This window comes from Camarhynchus parvulus, chromosome 10, assembly GCF_901933205.1.
Source record: "Camarhynchus parvulus chromosome 10, STF_HiC, whole genome shotgun sequence".
NCBI classification, from domain to species: domain Eukaryota; kingdom Metazoa; phylum Chordata; class Aves; order Passeriformes; family Thraupidae; genus Camarhynchus; species Camarhynchus parvulus.
The window spans coordinates 17488526-17510150 of record NC_044580.1 but is presented as its reverse complement, the minus strand read 5'-3'; the positions used below and the strand labels follow the sequence as shown (position 1 = coordinate 17510150).

General features: G+C 46.8%; 1 protein-coding gene across 1 annotated transcript in view; it reads right to left on the bottom strand.

Moving 5' to 3' along the window:
• The window catches only part of LRRK1 (leucine rich repeat kinase 1), a 74020-nt gene that overhangs the window by 6359 nt on the left and 46036 nt on the right, over positions 1–21625 (bottom strand). Inside the window, exons 18-31 of the mRNA XM_030955631.1 lie at positions 20504–20624; positions 20103–20262; positions 19221–19497; positions 16110–16281; positions 14576–14739; positions 13281–13420; positions 11610–11859; positions 10012–10178; positions 8731–8928; positions 7798–8075; positions 7421–7615; positions 6519–6670; positions 4828–4945; positions 3427–3543 (exon numbers count right to left, since the gene is read on the bottom strand). Of these exons, the coding sequence (XP_030811491.1) occupies positions 3427–3543; positions 4828–4945; positions 6519–6670; positions 7421–7615; positions 7798–8075; positions 8731–8928; positions 10012–10178; positions 11610–11859; positions 13281–13420; positions 14576–14739; positions 16110–16281; positions 19221–19497; positions 20103–20262; positions 20504–20624 (2509 nt within the window). The remainder of the gene's footprint in view (positions 1–3426; positions 3544–4827; positions 4946–6518; positions 6671–7420; positions 7616–7797; positions 8076–8730; positions 8929–10011; positions 10179–11609; positions 11860–13280; positions 13421–14575; positions 14740–16109; positions 16282–19220; positions 19498–20102; positions 20263–20503; positions 20625–21625) is intronic.

Below are 21625 nucleotides of genomic sequence, written 5' to 3'. Positions count from 1 at the left end.
TAATCCAAATCACAGCAGAATTTTACTGTAATGGGAAAAACTAGGAAAGCAAGTGGAAAGTTGTGAAACGGGGCTTGGACTAACTCAGTCCAGTCCCAATTCTCTAACCACTAATTAAAAGAAACCCCAACGACCTGCAGTGCTCAGTGCCATGTTCCTGCTGCCATGTGGATCTGGTGCAAAGGCTCCTGGAAGTGCCTTTGCCAAGGAGTTGCATCAGTAGGTTGGATCATGGCACAATGCTTCGCACAAGCTGGGTGTTGGGTTGCTTTTTCTTTGGAAGGAAGTTCAATTACTTAAAACTGAATAAAACAAAGCAGAACAGTCCACATTTCTCTGGTAAAAAATGGTCCAACTTTTTCAGTCTGAAGGACCCCGCACAAGAGGCATTTCTTACTAGAAATTGAAAATTTAAATTGAAATGGGAACATCAGACATTAATGTGGTATGTCAACCTGAACTGCTCCTAGCATGACACAGGACACTATAAAAATCTTCAGAGATTATAATTTTGTCTCATTTGATTTGATAATGCTGAATTATCCAAGCATAGTCTTCACAAAAAATTATTTTGAATTCCTTGATTAGTGTCAGCTACTACACAACAGAATCCCTATTCCCTTTTGAGTTCCACAGGCCAAATTTCCCTGGCACTGAGCAGTCAGCACCATAACCAGGCAGAGGTGGGTCACTGACCCCCTCCTGGTGTTACCAGTAATACCAATGCCAAATCCTGGCCTGTCTGGGATGGAGCAATGGTGGAAGCAGATTTGGAAGGTATTTTTTTCCATTGGGGTATTTATTGCTTTCTGTCTTGGCTATCAGGACCTGTTTCTATCCAGCCATTGCTGTTATCTCTCAGAGAGATAAGAAACAAGAAGCAAATGCTGAAAAATGCCCTTAGCCTGCCATCCCTCATGTGACTGAGCTGAGGGAGTGACCAATTCTGCATGTCAAAAGCCACCTCCTCACAGATGCCATAGTTAATTCTTGCCAGATTTCACCCAGTGCCGGTGAGGCAAAGCCCCCCTGATCAGGGTATTCCAGCAGCCACCAAAGGCAGGCAGGGCTGCAGCCTCCAGAAACCTTAAGTAACTTTCTCAGAATTCATTTTCAACATTTGGGCTCCACGAGGAGCCAACAAAAACACACAGCAACAAAAGTGCATTTGAAGGCCCCGTGCTGCCAGCAGTGGGGCCGTGCCAGGAGGAAGGCCCCGAACGGGGCCGCGCCGCAGCGATGAGCGGGGATGAGCCGGCTCCAGACGTCCTGTCCCCCTGCCAGCGGGAATGGCAAAAAGTCCTGCACCAGGGCCTGGTCACCTCCTCCTCTTGTCCCCACAGGGTCTGCCACTGCTGGCTGCAGCCTTTAAATGCAGCTTTTGTTTCCACGTGTTCCAGGTTTCTGCTCGGGGCCAAAGATTTGCACCCATTCAGGTTCCTCTCTCCCTCCACATCTCTTCCCTCCACTTCTCTTCTACCAAGGCAGAATGTGTCTTGGTTTGCCCTTTTCAACCTGCTCATTTGCTAATTTGCTTTTTTTTTTCTGCTGAAAATTGTATTGTTTACCAAAAAGAATCATCCTGGTGACAAAAAGCACGCAACAAAAAGCTTAAATTGTACAAGACTTTTCCTTGGCGGGTGAGTTTCAGATTCTGGGCCCCTCTTGCCTGCTTTCAAATTTCCATGATGCTTCCTTTGGATGAGAAACCAAGTTTTGGAAACTATTTCTTTTGGATCAGCCTTCCCAAGGCAGTCGTAAAGAATTCCCCTTCCCAGCAACATCCCTCGGCAATTCTCTGACTAAAAGTTACCTCACATCTCACCAGCTAAAGGGAAATGCAATTCTCTTCTCCACTGGACAGCAGTGACTGTGATAACTGACACAGCTTGCTGGCCAGGCAGTGAGTGTGACAAGTGTAAGCTTTCCACATAGGTTTTTTGGAAGAACTGGCTGGTTTAGTTCTAGCCAGCCTGGTCTGCACATCCCCAGGCTGCTGCTCTGGCCATTTCACTGCCAAACTCATACATAGAAAGGAGAGAGGAAAAAGTAAGTCCAATAAACTAAGAAGGAGTGAGCTGAAGGGAGGTGGATTTCTGGAAGGTTGGGTAGGGTCGGGGGAGGAAGGGAGGTGTCTAGACTCAATATTGCTATTGTAGGGCCTGGCATTATTTATGACATTTTCTAGGCAAGCCACAAACTGGAAATAGAAACCAGGAGACATAAAGCCACTCGTAACCCCTGAGGAATGGCTTTGCAAGCTGTGTGACAGTGGAAAAGCTGAAAGCAAAAGGCTCCTTCGACTGTCCTGGATGGAACCTCAGCCAGCATGAAAAAGAAATTTGCCCTACACATCAGAAATGAAACTCCACGGTGGACAAACGCTGCAGGTCTGAGAGCCAAGGAAAGCCAAGAGATGCAGAGAAATCCAGCCCGGTGCCAACTTTACATCAATGCCCTACTTTAGCCCTACTTACACCATGTTTGGAAGTGCAGCAGCACACCTTACACAAACCATCTGCCTCAGACTCAGCAATCCCAGCAGAAGAGCCAGAAATGGACAATGGCTCAGGACAGGCCTGGTATAAACCAGCAGCTCCGAGAGCTGCCCCGTGCTGAGCTCTCAGACACATCCCAGTCTGCTGGCATTTGCAAAGACTACACAGCTACCAGTAATGCTGGAACATAATTACATGTTTTCACTTGAGGTGGCTCTAAGCAAACGGAGGTAATTTAGCAGGAAGACAGTTTTTATACATCTCCCAAGGCTTGCCTGCAATAGGCACCCAGGTCAGATCTCTCCTGCCAGAACGGGATGGTGGCAATTCCAGGGCTAAGCCGATAACATAGAACTTGTTTTAATGTCCATAAGAGTAACTATCCCTGTTACCCATAAGAGCATTACCCAAACCAGCTGTATTATCTAAGTGTTCTCATTCAAAACCAAAACAGGAGTGTGGCTGAGCCCAGATAACATTTCAGGATGACTGTGCACACAAATGACAGCACAGCCAGGAAAACAGTGGGTACAAGAGGCCAGATGTGCCCACGTCCTGCATTAGCACTTAACAAATCTCTATTCTAATTATTGTTTCATGTCTTCTCCATTTTGCTTGATCAGCCTAAACCTTGTGTTCCAGTGAAGTGGAAATGCAGCTGGAAAACTTCCTTGCTGAGGAATTTGATCTGTTTTGACTATTTTCCCAGCAGGTTTGGAAGTGCCAGCTTTGGTCCCCTGACTCAGGTTCTTGCCCACACCTCCGTCCTCTGGCAGAGGCAGAAAGACCTGGAAACTTTCTCCTTGCAGTGCCAAAATGTTCCTGGGCATTGCAAAGTCCTTCAGCACCAGCTGAGAGTGGCAGCTTGGCTGAGCAGCACAGTCTCACTACTGCCCCTTTTCCCTTTTTCCTCTGGGTTGTTCCTTACTCTTTTCAGAAGAGGCATCACCAGGAAGCAGCTCACAGTGGCAGGAGTGTCTAAACCCTTCAGTGGAGTCTTTAAGGGACACATGCCCTGCAATCCATACACAGAAATCTTCTGGTCCTGTGAAAGAGCACATAAAACTCTATAAATACAAACCACCCCACTGCTTTTCATATCTTGATACCTGAGCAAGATCTGATTGGTTCCAAAACTGGGTTTTATTTGTATTTTTTGATACCCAGACAGTAAATCTCTGTTTTTCATAGAGAACCTTTGGCATGTGGGTAGAAAGCAGGTGCTGCATTCCCCAGAACAGGCTGTGGACAATATATGCATTATCCAAAAGTCACCAAAAATCACCGGTGTAGGGATTTTATCACCACATCCAAAAGCAGCATCTGAGAACCCTGAGTGCAAAAATCCCAAAGAACAATTGAAGCAGGTTGTATGTTATTTGGCATTAATCTGTCCATTTAAGGGACACTACATTTTATGTGAAATCACACCTGTCCCACACCTCCTAAATCTACTAGACTGACCAAGAGCACCCAGTTTTGGAACCAGCAAACTTTTCATTCTGAACCAAAAGGTGGAAATACAATGCTTTAAAGTCTGTGAATTTTAATTTTTCTATATTTATTATTATTATTATTATTTAAAAATGAAAGAGTATTTGAGCTTTACCTCTATTTGAGAACAGAAAAAGTCAAAATAACTTATTTTCTTATGGGGAGAAAAAAATTTCTATACTCACAGCATCCATGCCAGGGCAGAGTGAAAAAGCCAACACAAATTATTTACTCAGCAAGTCTGGCCTTTTATTCCCCCCCTCTAAAACACTGAATTTCAGGTAAATTAAATGTTTTTGACTGTTTTTTCTTTGTTTTGTGTGAAATGAATGTGTCAGAGCTGGCTGACACTTAACAGCCCTTTCTGATGGGTGGCCAGGGGCTCTGGGGGATAAATCAGCCACACTCTCTCACTCTTATCATTTTAGCTGCAATTTTTCACTGCGAACACAAAACTCGCGTACCCATTTCCCACCAACCTTCAAATCCCTCAGGCCTCTTTCAAAACCCCACCCTTAAATGCATGTTTTCTGTCCCTGCCTCCCTTTATCACCCACAGATAAGGAGATTTCCCAGATGAACCCCTGGGCACAGATTGCTCCAGCCCAGAGTTGCCCCTCGGGAAGCCGAGGTTCCCACGGTTGCTCCAGGCTCTGGAGTCTGGAGCTGTGTGTCAGGTAGAAACAAAACACCTGGAGACAGCAGATGCAAAGTCACTGCTCATTTGAGATGCCCTTTGTCTCATACACTCTTGGTTTTACTAATTTAACAGGCCCTTTCTCTTCGTTAGTCACCCCATACGAGGCCCCTCTCAGGGGGCACAGGCAATGCTCACCTCCGTGGCTGCCCACAGGGCATTCTGAAATTTGAGTTGGCAGCACAGCTTCATTCCTGGGCAGCTCATCCTCTGCACTTCCATGACTCCTTTCTCCAGGTTCACCACCGTGTAGTTCCTGAAAGGAGCAAGCAACAATTTCAGACAGCCAACACTCCTCCTGCATGGGGCCGAGGGACTTGTGGCACTGGTGGCCAAGCCATGACACAACTGCCCAGATGTGGATGATGCTGCAGGGATATGCAGCCCTCCAAACTGTAAATTCCTCATTTAAAGGGAAAGAAAGATGTGCCCTGGCTCTTCCTCAGGGGCAGATGTGTAATTGTTTCTGTGAAGATTTACACTCAGCTCTCTGACTTTGCACAGGGTTAGCAGGACGTATGTGGTCTGCTCCTGTAATGGAGCTGTGAGACAAACAGATCCAGCTGAACAGCAGTAATTAATAACCAGGGAGTCTCAGCCCATCTTGCCCATTTGGTTCTCAAGGGAATAGCTGCTCTCCAAGTTCACTGCCTTGCTATTATCTGGCTTCACTATTATTCCACATAAACATAGGAGCATGATTCTACAGAGCAAAGATCTGTAACCTAATAAAATTATTTATAAATATGACTAATTAGTAGTTTTTGTAGCTCAAAGGATTTTGTTTGTTTGGGGAAGTTTACTGAGTTTGGATGTTTGAACAATAACTGGATATTCACAACCACATTTGTGAGTCCCAGATGTTTTACCAACTGTGGCACAAGCAATTACACATCCTGAAATCTGTCACATGTGAGTAAATTTGTTATTCAGCAGTCTCCAGCAAGTGGATTGTCCAGTCAGGAAGCAGATTCACTGAGATATATTGCTGTGAATATTTGGACAACATCCATGTATTCAAAATACATCTGGGGGTGCCATGTGCTTCACCAGTTCAGCAGGAAAAGTTACACTGCCTGCACTGAACAACTGACCAGGGACCACAAATGGCAAAGCAAATAATTCTGCAACAAATCATGTGCCTTCCCCATTAGCTTAATGGTCACAAATAATGAACACATTAATATAAAATTCAGATCAGTTTGTGAATGTTCCCAAATAAGACTGGGGCTATAAAAATCAGCAGCATCCATAAAAATGAACCTAACTAGCCGCAGGTCACATGTGGCTGAGCAAAATGCCATCACCTCCGTCACAATTTAATAACATTTTAAGCACATGCCTTCAGTCCAGAGCACATTTTACTGGCAGTGCACACTTGGATGCACACACAGCTCCAGGCATGTGGTTAACTCCCCATGATTGCAATAGGATTTAAGCATGTGCTTAATTGCTTTGCAGAAGAGAGATGGAACTGCAGCCTCAATTAGGAAAGGTTTAGTGTTAAATGGCCTCATTAGGAAAGGCAGAACACGTCTGTTCTCATGTGCAAATGCTTCATCCTGTGTGTGTGAATCATTACACTGCCCTAATCTTCTCCCCATATTAACTGAAGCAGAGTTAAGCTCATTAAATATCCTTTATAAAGCAACCACTGTTCCCAATTAAAAGAGTTTGGGAAAACAGTGCTCACTGTATTCTTGGCGTTCATCCAAGTTCACTTTCACCTTCTTTACCTCCCTCCCAGAGGCAGAAGCGAGGATGCTGAAGGACTTTTTACTTAAAAAGGAAAAAGGGAAAAAAGGAATTGCTAATGTGAGCTGTCTCACCTGGTGTCCTCCTTCCCATCCCAGAACACCACGGTGTACTCCTGCCCCGGGGAGCAGAAGAAGGAAGACTGCTTCCCACAGGGCAGCAGGTACATAAACGTTGCAAAGGTTGGATCTTTCATCTGCCCCACCACAGAGATGGCCAGGGGACGCTGAGGGGGGAGGAAAAGAGAAAGACAAGTCACACAAGATGAAACAGGAGAACCATAATAAACAGGAGGCTCAACAAGGCCAAGCACAAGGTCCTGCACCTGGATCAGGGCAATCCCAAGCACAAGCACAGGCTGGGTGTCCCTGGAATTGGATTCCAACCAAACCATTTTCTGATTCTATGATTATTTATTAAAGCTTGGTCTGTCATTCTCTTACACTTTTTACTGATTAATCTCCTCAGGCTTATGAATTTTGGAAGCTGACCCATTGCATGACAGTGTAGAGATGTTTGAGAGTCAGGCTGACCTTTGTTTGAAGGACAGCAGCTCTAAAACACCAACTGAAATTAATGAAGAATGCAATGCAGCATAATCCTTTTCTTGCACTTTGAAGCTTTTTCTTCCTCATACCTCCTTTTATAATCTTGGGGATTTTTGAAGCCTTTGTAGCTGCACTCACGGCAAGACACTAGAACTGTTTCTAGAAATTATGGGTAATGTCTTGCCCTGGTGAAATCAGCAGCCTAACTGCCACGGACATCATGGGACCTTCAAGCCACCACAGCTGTCTAAGGACACAAATCTGTCATAATTTCATTCATAAAGCTCTCATTTAAATCAACAGAAATTCTGGGCCAAATCAGCAGGAGGGGTAAATGGGCAGTGGAGCTGTTGTGCTGCAACAGGAGCAAGCTCAGCCCTCCTGCACAAAAAAGAGAGAGAACACAGCTCAGGAGGGTGGTCTTGTACCTTCTCTGGCTTAGTGTCCCAGCACTCCATCATGAGTGCCTGCATCCTGTAGAGCTGCACCTCCTCGGGCTGCCCCAGGACAGGACGGATCCCTTTGGACAGCTTCTTTGCAATCTGGAGCTGGTGGTGTCCCAGCACAGGCCGCTGCCCGGACAGCAGCTCATACAGGACCATCCCATAGGAGAACATGTCCACCTGGAGCCAGACACAGACAGAAAATCAGGGCAGGGCTCTGTTGGCGAGTGGAGAGGAGGGCAAGGCAGGCACAGTGGGAAAGTCAGTGCCAGCCCTCATGCACGGAGAAGGGAACTGAGCCATGGGATGCTGCCAGCCCCCTAGTGCCACCACAGGGCTGCCCCACAGCCTCCCCTGGTCACCTTCTCATCGTAGACGATGCGGGGCCGGATCTCGGGGGCCTGGTACCCTGGCGTGCCCTCCACGCCCAGCGCGCCCTCGTGGAACGACTGCCGCGAGATGCCGTAGTCGGAGAGCTTGATGTTCACGTGCTCCCTGACGTCCAGGGACCACACCAGGATGTTGTCCGACTTGAGGTCGCAGAAGATGATGTTCTTCTTGTGCAGGTAGGCCAGGCCTGTGGCAATCTGGTAGGCTATTTTGTGTGTCAGCATGTGTCCCAGCGGCACAAAGGAGGAACCTGGCACAAAGGAACAGCCTGTCTCCAGCTCTTGTAATTGTCATAACTGCTGCTTCTTCCCCCTCTCTCCTTCTCTTTTTAACTCCAGAGCAATAGCTGACAACCTTTTGAAACATCACTCAATGCCACCATTTGAAAAGACACTGTTTATTTTACTGTACGTGTCTGACAGTCCTATTAGATTCTTTTTTTAAACCCTTTCACTTCTAGGCCACTAAATCTTCGGGTGAAAATCAGTGTTTGACTGAAAGTTGACATGAAGCCAAGGTGCCAAGAGGGTCAGATGGCCTCAACTTATCTTGGAATTAGTGTTGTTCATTTGACAATGACAGCAATACAGATAATAATGAGATAATTTAGAGTACCAGACACCCATCTGCAGGGGGAAAAACACAGCACCATCCACGAAGCACTGAAGAGACATGCACTCCATATTCATTTGCAGAAAAATTGAAAATCCAGGTCTCCAAAGTAGCTTTGAGAATCCCGAGCATCAATTTTTACTAGGTTCCCAAAAGTACAATATAAGAACAATTCCATCCCTCCCACTTCCCATAGTCTGAAAAAAAAAATCCCCTCCAGCAAATCAAGCAGTAATTTAAACACCACTGAGCATTTGTCAGTGGGAGAGGGGTGGGGGAGAGGCTGTCTTTACCTTTGGAGTTCTCAGCCAGGACAGTGGTGAGGCTGCCCAGCGGGGCCAGCTCCAGGGCGAAGCAGAGTGGGTGGATGCTGATGCCGATGAGGGACACGATGCAGGGGTGCTGCAGGGAGTGCAGCATGCTGGCCTCCTGGCGGAACTCTGAGAAGTTCTTCATGGCATCCATGGCCCGCAGGTGCTTCAGCATGGTATCTGGCAAGACACACAACCCCCCTTCTCACTGCCCAGCTCAGGAAACGAGTCACAAACTCTTTGGGAGGCGATCACCGAGTGAGGGCTGCAGGAGGAAGGCAGCTGGTGGGATTATGTCGACAGCAAGGCTTTAAGTTGAATCCTTTTGCTGATGCACGAGCCACTAAGAGACACTGGCTATAAGCAGGATCTGTCTGGTGCCTCAGGAAGCAAGAGCTCCCTTGGTCCTTAAACACCAGGCTCAGGTGTGACTGGCACATGCTGTTCTCACACATCCCCTGATGACTTTGGAAAAGCCGTGCTGTGCTTCTCCCAGAAGGGACTCTGTGTAGATGGCCCACTGCAGACCCTTTGCTGGAAGGGCTCTTCCCTGCAATTTCACAGCTTCCCTGCCAGAAGAGACCCATCACAGTAATGGTCCTGCTGCCACAGCACACCCCAGGCTGCTCAGGCAGATTGGCTCTTCCCGAAGGTGATTTGTCACTGGGACAGCAGCTGGCCTCCTCCACAGCTCAGGGATTCACCACATCCTCCCCTGACAAAAATGAGGAATGTGAGGCACTTTTCCCTTCCCTCTGTCCACAGACTGAGGCTCTGCTGCAAAGCTGGGCTCCACAGGAGCCCATCCCTGCCTGGAGAAGCTGGTGGGCTCAGAAGGATTCCCAGGTTGCTTTCTCCAGCTGCTGGCTCAAAAAGGGTAAAACACTAATTCAGAGGTGGAGGCTCACAAGTCCTCAGTGTAAGCCCAAGCAAACCCACACTTCTCATGGTCAAATAGTGAGGGAACAGGAGCTGAAATCTCATCTCCCCTCCCAATCAAGGGCTCTGCCTTGGCACCCTATAAATCCAACCTCTGATCTGCAGGAGAGAAGCCTCCTGCAGAGCCAGTGACCTTCATCACTAGAAATGCTCATGAAGAACTCAGATGCATCTTTCTCCTCCACTGAAACCCAACAGTTTTGCTATCTATTTCCATGCTGTGTTTAATCAGGTGCTGCCAGCACTTTGCAGACTCTTTGGTCTTAGCTTGGGATCCCAGATTGCAGATTCCCAGATTCCTGACACCAAATCTGTGCACTGTACCTGCAGCTGAAGTGGGAGAACCCTTGTATTTTTTAATCTGAAATCTCTTCACAGCCACTGGTTTTCCTTGGTATCGTGCCCGATATATAACAGTTCCACTTCCACCCTGGCCAAGAACGTTGTTTTCATTTTCACTGCATTCCAGTTTGCTATTTTCCAGGAACAGTCTGCCAAACAGAAATTGGGGGTTTTTAATTAAAGTTTCAAAGATGTGGTAAATTAATGTTTTTAATGTGATTTCCATTTTCACAAATGCCTAATAGGTTCTTGCCTTATCTACCAGGAGAACTGGATCACCTAAACTACCTTGGTCATCTCAGTGCACTCCATTGCTGGCTCACATTGTACAACAGATTTCTCACAGAAAATAGTAATTTGAGCAAAGAAGCACAAAAGGCTTTTTACTAATTTATTCCATAAGAATCAAACAGATCTGGAAAGCACATAAGCTCCTTTTCCAAGCAGATGACACAGGTACTGATACTTGTACTACTTATCTGTATTAATGATTTTTTTTTTTTGCTTCATTTACCTCCTGTTCCTCTTTTTTTCCACTGAGGCAGGACAGGATGTTTATGAACAGCCCCACACTCTGAAACCTGATTATTCAAATCAGCTTAGTGTTCCCAGGCTGCAATTCATCATTTCCCCACTCTCCCAGAGACTACTTTTACAGCTGTTCACACTTCAAACATCTCCACTCACCTCGCACCTGCCAAAGAAATCTGCAGGAGATAACAGTGTGAGGAGGGCTGGTGTGATGAGCTGATGGGGTGTTTGCCCAGAAAAATGACCCCTACAAAGCTATAAGGGCCAGTGAGAGCACAGAGAGCTCTGACAGCAGCCAACAGGACAGTCTGGTCCAGAGGTCCTGTGATTCTGCACTGGGCACTCAGATTTCTGAGAGAGCAGGAGCCAAAGGGGACATTGCTCTCCTGTCCTGCCTGCTCTCGGGTCTCCTGCTCTGCACACTGAGTAATGAGGGGTATAAGACTGAGCCCATCTGGGAATGCAGTTAAGCAGCTTAAAGATTTGGCAGTCCTGCAGTGGGCAGGGAAGAGCTCCTTCAGCTGTTCAGGGCTGCCACACACCCAGCACATCCAGCAGCCCTCAGCCGAGCAGGAGCCCCAGCTCAGTGTGAGTCCCCCTGTGGTGTCCATAAACTCACTCACCTACAGGCCCTTACAAAATTAAGGCCATTTCAGTGCCAATTTTGTGATGCAGCAGCACTTCCTTTTTGTTTTGCCACATTAAAATCTCCTTTTGTGGGATCCCAGAAAGGCTCCAACTACAGAAAGTCCTGGCCAGAGTTCTGGGCAATGCAGGACAGCTGTGGCTTTAAAAAGGACTTTGACATTGCACCACAGTGATCTCAAAGGACCCCTGGTGTGATGACTCGGTCAGCACACAGATATTGTCTAAGCAAGCTGCTGAACACCAGGGGTGCAGCTGAGGATGAACTGCCAGAGCACGGATGGAGAGCAGATGGATTTGTTTCCTGTGGTCAGCATGTCCCTCCAGCAGAGGCTACTCGGGAGAAGTGCCCAACGAAATCACGCAGGTTCACTGAAACTCAACCAAAGGCCATCACATGTTACCTGGCAGGAAAATCAGTCATGAAAAGCTCTGGGACCAGCTCTTGGAGCGACACAGGGATGTCAGGGTGGTTAGGACACGTGATGTAATCCAGCTCGCTGGCGGTCAGGACACAATCCTCCATGTTGAAGTACTGCGCGTCCTCCGCCCTCTCGCCGCCCTCGCGCTGCTCCGGCCTGGCAGCTGCACAGATGTGGCAGGGCACATACTGCTCCATCAGCAACGTGCCATCGCTCTCCGTGGCTGTGAGGGCTTCAGAGAGAGCAAACAAACAGGAAACCATGTCACCACCACGGCAGCTGAGAGGGAACAACAGCTCCGAGTGCATTCCAGTGTCCGCAGCACGACCTGGATGCGCCGGCTGGGAATGGTCACGCTCACACAGAGCAGTTTGCTGCAGGGTACCGACTGGAATAGAAAATAGCTTTGCAAAGAAGGCAGGGACAGTGCTGGGGAGAAAGGGCTGTGGACATAATCCAACACTCACCCTGCTCTGGTCACAGGTAACGCACAGGCTTGTGAGGCAGATGCACTCAGGACCAGCAAAAATTAGAAGTATGTGAATAAAGGAATGGAGAGACCCTTCTGCTTGCTGGGTGTCTCTGTCTCTGTCTCTGCCCAGGCTGCAAACTGCCAGATTGGCTGAGGTGGGAATGGGGTTGGGAGCAGGCTGGCAGGCACAGCACACTGAGCTCAGGCTCAGCACTCACCTGCAGCACCCAGGCTGGGAACACAGGTCCTGTGGGTTCCCTCACGGGCAACGTGTTCAGCCCCTCCAGGGGAAACGTGGGTTCTACCACGACTAAGCCTTTGGGAGGTTCACACCTCTCCCATAACTACAGAGAGATTTTGTGGTGACAGGCTCTGTTAAATGCCCACAATTAGTCAGGGTGAACACAGGCTGCAGTCTTTGAAGTCATGGCTCTTCTCAAGCTTCACTGATTAACTTTAGCATTATTTTAATCCAAAGGCAAATAAAATGTTCTTTTATCTTCAGAACACGTAGAACGTGAGTATGTGAGAGTGCACCACTGTTTCCTCCACAGAGCCTCCAATTAAGAGACTTTGGCACTGCTTTCTAGACCAGGGTAGGACGACAAAAAGCACTTCAGATTTTGTTTTGGTTTCAAACAAAGTGTCTTGGGGTTGCAAAGAGCCTGCTGGGTAACAGCAGGATCTGTGCTGAGCACAGGAAAAGCAGCTGCAGGAGTCAAGGAAGTTACCTTGGCATGGAGTCCTTGGTACCATATTCACTCAAGCCTCTCACATTAGAATTTTGTAACTCATAGAAAGTTAGAAATGATGGGCAAATCCTTCTCCCAGCTGATGCCAAAATGAGTTCAAGGGACAGCATCGAGCAGTTTGGGCCAAATCCTGTCCCCACTGGATGAATCTCTTGAACTCCTGCAGGTCCTGTTTGAACTGCAATGTTTCACCTGTGCTGCTGTGACAGACAGACTGGAAGACACAATGTCTAGACCAAAGGGTGCTGGCAACTGATCTTGATCTGTCTGCAGGTTTATTAGCTTTTATCAAATGTTATTGGCTTGAGACTGTCAGAGCCTGAGGGGTCTTCAATTAACACACAATATTGTGCACCTGGAGAGCTCTGTCAAAGAACCCTCTGTTAAAAAGATGTAACACTGCACAGAAAATTAGAGCTGTTCTCTTACCAGGGAACCACTGGTCTATCAAAGAGTTGACATGATCCGTGATGAATGCCATGGCTGAAAAGTCTCTCACTTCTGACTGGGAAATTATTTTAATTCCACCACTTTTTTTCTTTTTCCAGTTCACATCAGAAGACTCGACACTGTGGGAGAAAGCCAAAAGACAGACCTGTGAAGCTTTTCTGCAGTATCAGTGTCAACAAACTTTCTTTCTGGCAGGAAACCTGAGTTACATAATAACAGACAGTTCATGAGTCATCGAAACACAAAGCAATCTAGCTTCGAGGGTGATTTTCAACTCAGCCTGTTCTGAAAATGACTTTCGGAAGAGAATTCTTGCACAGAAATGCCAGTTCCTCACAAAGGGTAAGTGCTATAGAAGGTCAGGACTAGGGAAAACTGTGGCCTAAGCAAGCTGAGTATGACAGGGACCTTTGACAGAAATGCCCTATGCAGAATGATGGAAGGTTGGGAGTTGTAAAATCAATAATAAAACTCCAGTGGAAAAATAATGGTATTTCCAGAAACCGTTAGGAAAAGTATATGAACATCATTTTTGCACAATTCCCATGAAATTGTAACTCCCTGAAATACATGGGGAGCTAACAGCATGACCACTACCACGGTCCAGAATTCAGGATTTCAGCCTGTGGTTTGCAGTGTCGGGGTTCAAGTCTCTACTGAGTTTGGAAACTTGGGAAGGTCACTGTTCCCTTCTGGCCTCCAACCATGCAACAGCACCAATGGTTCCTCCCTGTCTTGCCAGGGACTGAAGGAGCAAAAGTCTTAAATGTCTGCATTTGTGAAACAACATGGACATGAGGTTTTCCCCAGGCTTGCAGCCAGCAGACATTCTGCCTTGGCCAGGTTGAGGCACTTGCCCACAGTCCCTGCTGCACAGAAGCACCTCCATTGACCTGGATTACTGCCACGCAGTGGTGAAGTTTTAGGATTCAGTGGAAAACTCATTGAGGTAAGGAAATCTTTGCATGTGAAAATGCATGATTTTGAGCTGCCACAGCCCCAGTCTGAATTTCACTTTCTGTTCTCAGTCCTCTTTCAATTTGTGGCTGCAACAGCAGATAAGGTTGATACATTCAGACCTGCCAAATAATCAGTTATTCATCACTTTGTCAGCAATTGTTACCAGATGAGTTATGTCCATTAGAAGAGCCTCCTCTTCTCCTGATGAGTGAGCACACAGCCTGGGTCAGGCCCATTCATCTCCATTCAGCTGCTGTGTCTCATACACTCTATTAGTCCCCTGTCACACATGCTGCATTATGAACACAAATTACCTAAGATAGCCTCCATCAAAGGTAACGAACAGACCTTCCTGCCAGTAAACCGTGTGAGTCCTTTTGACTCGGAACGTGCTGCAGCGGTTCCTTTGCGTGCCTGTGAAGCTGTAGATGGTCACCTTTTTGTTCCTTGTCTTGGTGTTCTTCTTGTTTTCAAAGAGCTGAAACAAGCAGAAAAGCATGAAAATCGTGCTGAAGTTTCTTGTCAGGATATTTTAATCGGGTAAGAAAGTGATTTCTTTTTTTGGCTTTCACAGGTGCTGTTGTACCTTTTCCAGTAAAACTGACTTGTGCTCATATAAAATTTTGCGATGGAATGGAAATACACGTGGTAAAATTGATTTTTCCACAGTGGAAATCTTTTTCATGCCACTCAAAAAAGAACAATTTCATATCAGTGCACAAAGCTAATTCTGTAACTGTGACATTTGCTGTATTTATTCTGCATCCACAAAAGTCTTATAAACCTAAAGCACTAAATGTTCTAGTGAACGATGAAGTCTGCCCTCAATGCAGAGAGTTAACTTTTCCACCTGTTTTAGTGGGAGGAAGATGGCTCTTCTCCAAGACACTTCAAACCAGCAAAATGTATTTCGGTTTTAAAACCAAGAAGTTAATCTGCAGGACTCCGCTGTACTCATTGCTCCAACATTTATTTGCCTGCAGACAGGTCTGACGCCTGGCATCCTTTCCACTCCCTTCATGAGGGCTGGATGAAGCCCCTAGGAAAGGTGTTCTAGGATTATGTAGTGCCCAGGAGGATGTAAGCAAGGGGTTGCCAAGACACCCCGTTAAAAGAGGTAAAGTTATTACATGGCTTGAGAAGCCTGGAACACAGAGGACCTTCCAAAAACAGGTATCATGTTTTCCATGTTCTGTACATCACTGACAGACCACAGTTTAATGGAGAGCTGCTAAGAAGATAGCACAGCAGTACTATAAACATTTTGCAGATATTTATTACAGTTTCAGATAGAAACTGCTGCAAACACATCTGCAACAACATCAGAATTCACCGAGCTCTCAGAACCTTGCAAACACTACTTTAATGTCACTCACAGCACTTGCACCAATGGGGTGCCTCATTAAGGCAACAGTCCTGTAATTTTCTTCTCATTTAAACCCATAGAGATTCAGATATTTGGCTTTGCTGGAGCTATTCCAGATCTCCTCTGGCAAAGCTGTGAGGGAGTCTGGCCTGGTGGAATGGTCATGGACAAGAGCCGCAGGCAGAACTCCAATTACTTGTAACTGGAAGATGCTGGAGGAACTGAGACCTTCCAGGGGATCACGTTATAAAGAGGCTGTGGAGAACTCAGGTTTTCTCCCCCAGTGCCAATTTGTCGTTCTCAATGACACCTACTGCAAAAACAGAGTCAGACCTTGAGCGCAGAGCCTCGCCTCTCCCCATTTACTCACACAATGTTACTGCAGTCTGTGACAGAGGCGAGCGGGATGTGAACAGACATCCCACTTACACTGAACCCCTTCAGCTGTCTGCTTTTGTTTGCAGACAGACACAGTAACCTACCTGGAGGTCCATCTCTGCCAGGCTAATTAACATTCGGGCTATGAACCTTTGCCAGAAGCCAACAGGGACAAAGCTCATCTTGAAGACCCTCTGGACCGTGTTTGCAGTCTGGTGGCAGAGCCCGTGGATATCTAACGCCGGCTTGGTAGGAAGCAGATGAGGGAGGAGGTAGCTGAAACACATCAAGTTCAACAGCTCAGATTTTAGCTACAGCTTTTAACAGTGAGTACATTGTTACCAGATAATAGGGCGATTCAGTCTCCAAAGAGATTTTTAATGGCACAGCCTACTGCATATAAAAAAGCTTTTAGACTAAAACGCTGCAGCAATACATGGAGAAATTAATTTACACTATGAAAGCAAGCAGAGGCAAAACAGACATTACATAATTCAGCCAGGGCTATTGGAAAGGGCTAAAATTGATGTAATGAGCATTTGTGTACTCACAAATTAAATGCATTAAAATATAAGAGTCATTAGAACAGCTGTGATGTCGGGACTCATTTTTTTGGTACTATTTTGCCCTGGTAGTAAGCAGGGAATTAGAGCTGTGGAACAGGAGATTAGTGCAAAAACAACCTCCAGCAGTTCAGGTTCTGTAAGCCCAGAAGTGGGGGAAAGGAGTTCCAGGCTGCAGGGACTGGGCTGCTCTGCCTCAACCCAGCCCCAGAATGAGCACACCCAGCATGACGGGAATTCCTGCTGCCCCATCCTGCAGCTGATGGATCCCTGTCACATCCCTGACAAACCCCTAGAGCAAGAGCTCACTTTGCCAGGCTGTTGCCAGCAGAGAAATCTCTTGTCTAGCTCAGATTCCTCTGCAATCAGATTATTAGGGACTTTGCCCAAGTGTGAAGGAGACTTGATGTTACCTGTGCCTGACCAGTCAGCAGTAACAGAGTTATGCTGGTGTAGGGGACCACAACGTTTTCAAATTATTTTCAGATCTCCCAGTAATGCCAGAATATTCATCTGTCCTGGTCTTTCATATCTGGGAAGTTAAACGTCCTGGAACACTGCAACTGTTTTGAAAACCATGAGCTTATGGCTTTCAATACTTGCCAGTAAATCTCCTGTCAGTGATACTCTCCTGTACCAAACACATCCCAGGATGCCTGTACAATCTAAAATGTTATTTGCTTATAAGCAGACACACTGCTGTTTTATCAGTGCTGAGCCTGAGAAAATGTGTTGGCATCTGGGGCTCATCGTTGACGGGCACAACGACAGCAACGAGGCACGTGGCCAAGAGACCTGACCAAAATAACACTGGCAGGGACTAGACACAACCAGAACTAATGCTGGGTCAGAATCCACTGCTTTAAAGAATCCACTGCCTCTCATGTTTTCTCTCTAGCAGCTGCAGCATTCTGTAAAATCTGAAACATCAGCTCAGAAAAAACGGCCATCATTAGACAACAGCTCTCTCCATATGTCACACATGATGACATATTACATGATCAAATTATCTGTTGCATGAAACATCTTTGGAATGTAAAACTGGCAAAAGTTTCAATTATAAATTCCAGTGAGAATGGTCATGCTTTTATGTGTATTTTAAGAAGCAGAGCACAGCTAACTTACATGCACCTTAGGCAGAAAAGCAGAGAGCAACGAACTAAAACTTCTCGCTCTATAAAAGTAGTGGATGCATCATCAGAGAGCCAATAAATTTTCTTCAGCACATCCAAGAAAAGGTCTAGGAGTGTAAGAAGGGCCAGTGAGGCCCTTCTCGGCCTCAACTATCTAGTGGATTATAACACAGATGGTGATTCGACGCTCTTGAACAACAGCCAATGCAAATTTTGAAAATATGTGAAACATGCCCCCATCCACCCTTTCAGAACAGAAACTGGCAGCTGCTTTCTCTACTGACTGCACAGAAACCCTATCTGGCAATCTAGACAATAATTGCAGCAGCACAGTAACAAATAACTGCTCTGTGTCTGGCTAGTACATTAAATTAATCCAACCTGCTATAGCTACAGCCCGTCAGTGGGAAGAATATTCTGCTAATGCGGCTTGGATCGCTCAGAAAAACATTGGGCAGGCCATGAAAAAGCAGTTTCCTTGTTCTTGAGGCACAGACAATGTAATTGCCCTGGTGAAAAATGGCAGATAGTGACAAGGAGTCCAAAAGGCATTTTGGACTGAGCAGAAACATTGCTGCTTTATCTGTGTTAAGCCTGAGAAAATTTGTTGGCATCCGGGACTGGATAAGTGACAGGCATAATGACAGCACAGAGAATGCTGCACTTGTGCTGGCATTCAGAGCTCCCCCGAGGCTCAGGGCGATGCGGCCGCGCTGTCCTGCAAGGGCAAGGAAGTGAAATGCAAATGCCACATCAAAAGTGCAGCACAGCTCTGGGCTCACCGCTAGCCCAACAACAGGCTGTCGCCAAGCAGATGGCAGAGAGAAAAATCGCAGGGAACTCTGCCCAGAGGAAAAGGGACTGGGGGGCAGAGGGGAGGAGGACTCATTAACATTTAAAGAGAGGTTTCTTAGAGCATTTCTAGGAAAACTATTGATCAGCACCTATTGAAGTTAAAAATCAAGTAAATCACGTTGCTGCTGCAGCTACGCTTTCCTGATTTCACCAGGAATAAAATGGTGCTAATTTCAAGGCTGACACAGGTATCGATTACCCAAAGTTTTCTGCCACGCTGAAGTGAGGATCCTTCACTGGAAACAGATGACTCCAGCCCATCTATATTTCAGGCCTGGCAGCCGTGGCCTCACATCCTCTCCCGGCTGCAGCTGCGCCGGCTGAGCCCTCACAGCTTCCACCTGCTCGTGGCCACATCCCCAGCGGTGTCACTGCCCCTCCGGGCTGGTGGCTGAGCCTGTCACAGCCTCAATGCACCCAGTGGACAAAGACTGCTCTGGGAAAGCTTTCACACGGGCTGGTTTGGCCCAGAGGATGCTCAGTTCAGGAAATACAGCCCAAATGGATGGGTGCCTTCCATGACACTGCTGAATGCTCTCAGATATTTTCTCAGCACAAGAACCCTGTCAAGACAACCACTTAGAGTGGCAAAGCCTCTTAATGTCCACTGACTAAATGTCAATTTTTCTCCAGCCTGACTAAACCTCTCTCATTATCAACATACCTGTTATTGGCCACAGGCAGGGCGATCTCAAACTTGGCCAAGAACTGGAAGTACTGCTCTTCGGTCTGCTCGGTGAAACCCGTCCCAACCAGCAGCATCCTGAGGTCCTCTGCTCTGATGACTCCATTCTTAGCTACAGACTTGGAGCTCTTGATGTTGAAAATCCTCTGCAAACACTCTGAGAGCCAGACAGGGTCAAGGAAGTAGAGGTTCCTCAGGCCGTGGCTCGTGTCTGGGAAGTGTAGTAGTGTCCCTGTTTCTATGAGAAAATTAATGGCTGCAAAAAAGTAAAGAATTGGAGATTAGCAATGGATCAGCATTAGGAAAGCACAGAAGTGCAGAAGAGTAAAACTATGAGGCAGTTTGTGCAGTTTTATGCATTCGAGACACAGCCAGCACGCAGCCACGCCAAGAGAGTAACATCTATCTGAGGAGTGCTGCTATCTGACACTCCACTTGCAAAACCCACATCTCACTTCTTCACAGCCAGTATTTCTGTCCCCATGACACCTCCCCTTCACCCTCCTCCTGTCATCTTCACAGGGAAGGGCTCTCCCTGCCTCCTGCAGAGCAAGGCCTCCATAAAGATCACAAGACTGGGGACCTACAGAGAAGCCAGACATGAAACTATGGCAACCCTCACTCTACACAGACTAGAAATGAGACACAGCTTGTTAAAAAAAAAAAAAAGAATAAATCAGTAACCTCAGACCACCTTAGAAACTTCCTAGTCCTGTCCCTGAAGTCCCACTACTAATTTTATATCTTACCAATTTCTAAAGTCACGTCTGCACTGGTGGAATTTGTGTTTATTATTTGTGGAACATTTCAATTGGACATACATATTTATTTCCAATAAATTACTGGTCTGCTCTGACCTACCAGTTTGCAAGTCTTCATAGTCTTTGATGTCATTTCCAGGTGTCTGCTCGATCATCAGCTCTATTTGTCTGTCTGTTAAATACTGCACATCGTCATTTTGACTTCTTCTATGCTGTTCTGCAAGGACAGCTTCTTGGAGGCTGAGGTAACTCCTTGGTATCTGCAAGCCATGTGAGAAAACCAGCAGGATCAGGATCAGCCAGCAAGGGATGAACTGGCTGCCACCCTCCTTTCACATGGATTTTTCAGTGCCGTCTTTTCCCAGAGCCAGATTGCCATCTTAAATATTCACATGGCTCCTGTACCAACCCCTTACTCCATTAAAAACTCCTAAAGGTCACCTCCCAAGCCCTCCAAAAGCCCTGCTTTGGTAAGGATCACCAAGACAGCCCAGTTCTCACCAATCTCCCTGCAAGTTTCTGGGAGCAAATTGAGCTGCCAACATCCTTCATGTTGCAGGTGACGTGAAAAATCAGCTGCCGCAGTCCCTCGAGGCCTTCCAGAGTCTTACACGAGAGCTCACTGCAAAAGCCATGCAAGGGGGAAGGTTATCAATCCTTATCAGCACACTGGCTTCCTTTCCAGGCTCACTTTCTCTTATCACTGACTGTAAATTTCCTGTGTCAGCTGAATGGGAGGAAGGCTGTCAGTGAGTATTTTTAGAATACTTTGGAGAAAACACAGAGTCGCCTGGAAAAGATGTACCAGGCCACATCTGTATTAGCCCAACCTCTGCTCTGCCTGCTTCACTGCCTGCACTGCTGTCCCCTGTGCACTGGGATGTCTGGGGACACCTCTGGCAGCCTGACCAAAGTCATCCCCCTCTGTCCCTCCAGAGCCACACACATCCTGGAAGGGGCTGTGGGGAGGAGGAGAACTCTGTGCCCCAGCAGCCTCTGGAGACAGGTCCTGTCCTCCCTGCCCAGATCAAAGAGGCAGGATGATGACTACCAGACACCTTTTCCACCCTCATTCCGGCCCTTGATCAGCTGGATCCTGCAATCTGGGAATTGATGCTTAGATCCTAAAAGCTGGCCTTCATTATCTCTTCAACAGCTAAAAACCTGCTCTCTTCAACTCCTACTAGTTTTAATCTTTTTGTGGGCTGGATAAGAACAGTTCTGTTCCACTTTCCCCAACAAAGGGTCTTTCTAACTGATCCTACACATGTTCCCATGACAGACAGAAAATCCTTCTCTATTGAAAATATGCTTTATCTTAAACCTCAGCCCTGCTTGGCACTGGGAAGTGTGCAATTCACCGGGATGCTGGATGACCCTGACCACTGACAGAAGCACCCAGGGTCACCCACACAAGGATTTCACACTCCTCCAGCCCCAGAGCTTAATACCATGCTTATTCCAGGTGGATGATGGGGTGTGGAGAGGCACAGGAGGAAAAGAGGCATGAAATCAGGCTGGGAAGAAATGCAAGGGGAAAGGAAGGTGAAGAGAAATGTTCAGGATGCCTGTCAGGGTCAAAGAAAGTCCCCTTGAGAAAGAATGATGGAGATTACGTTGTGA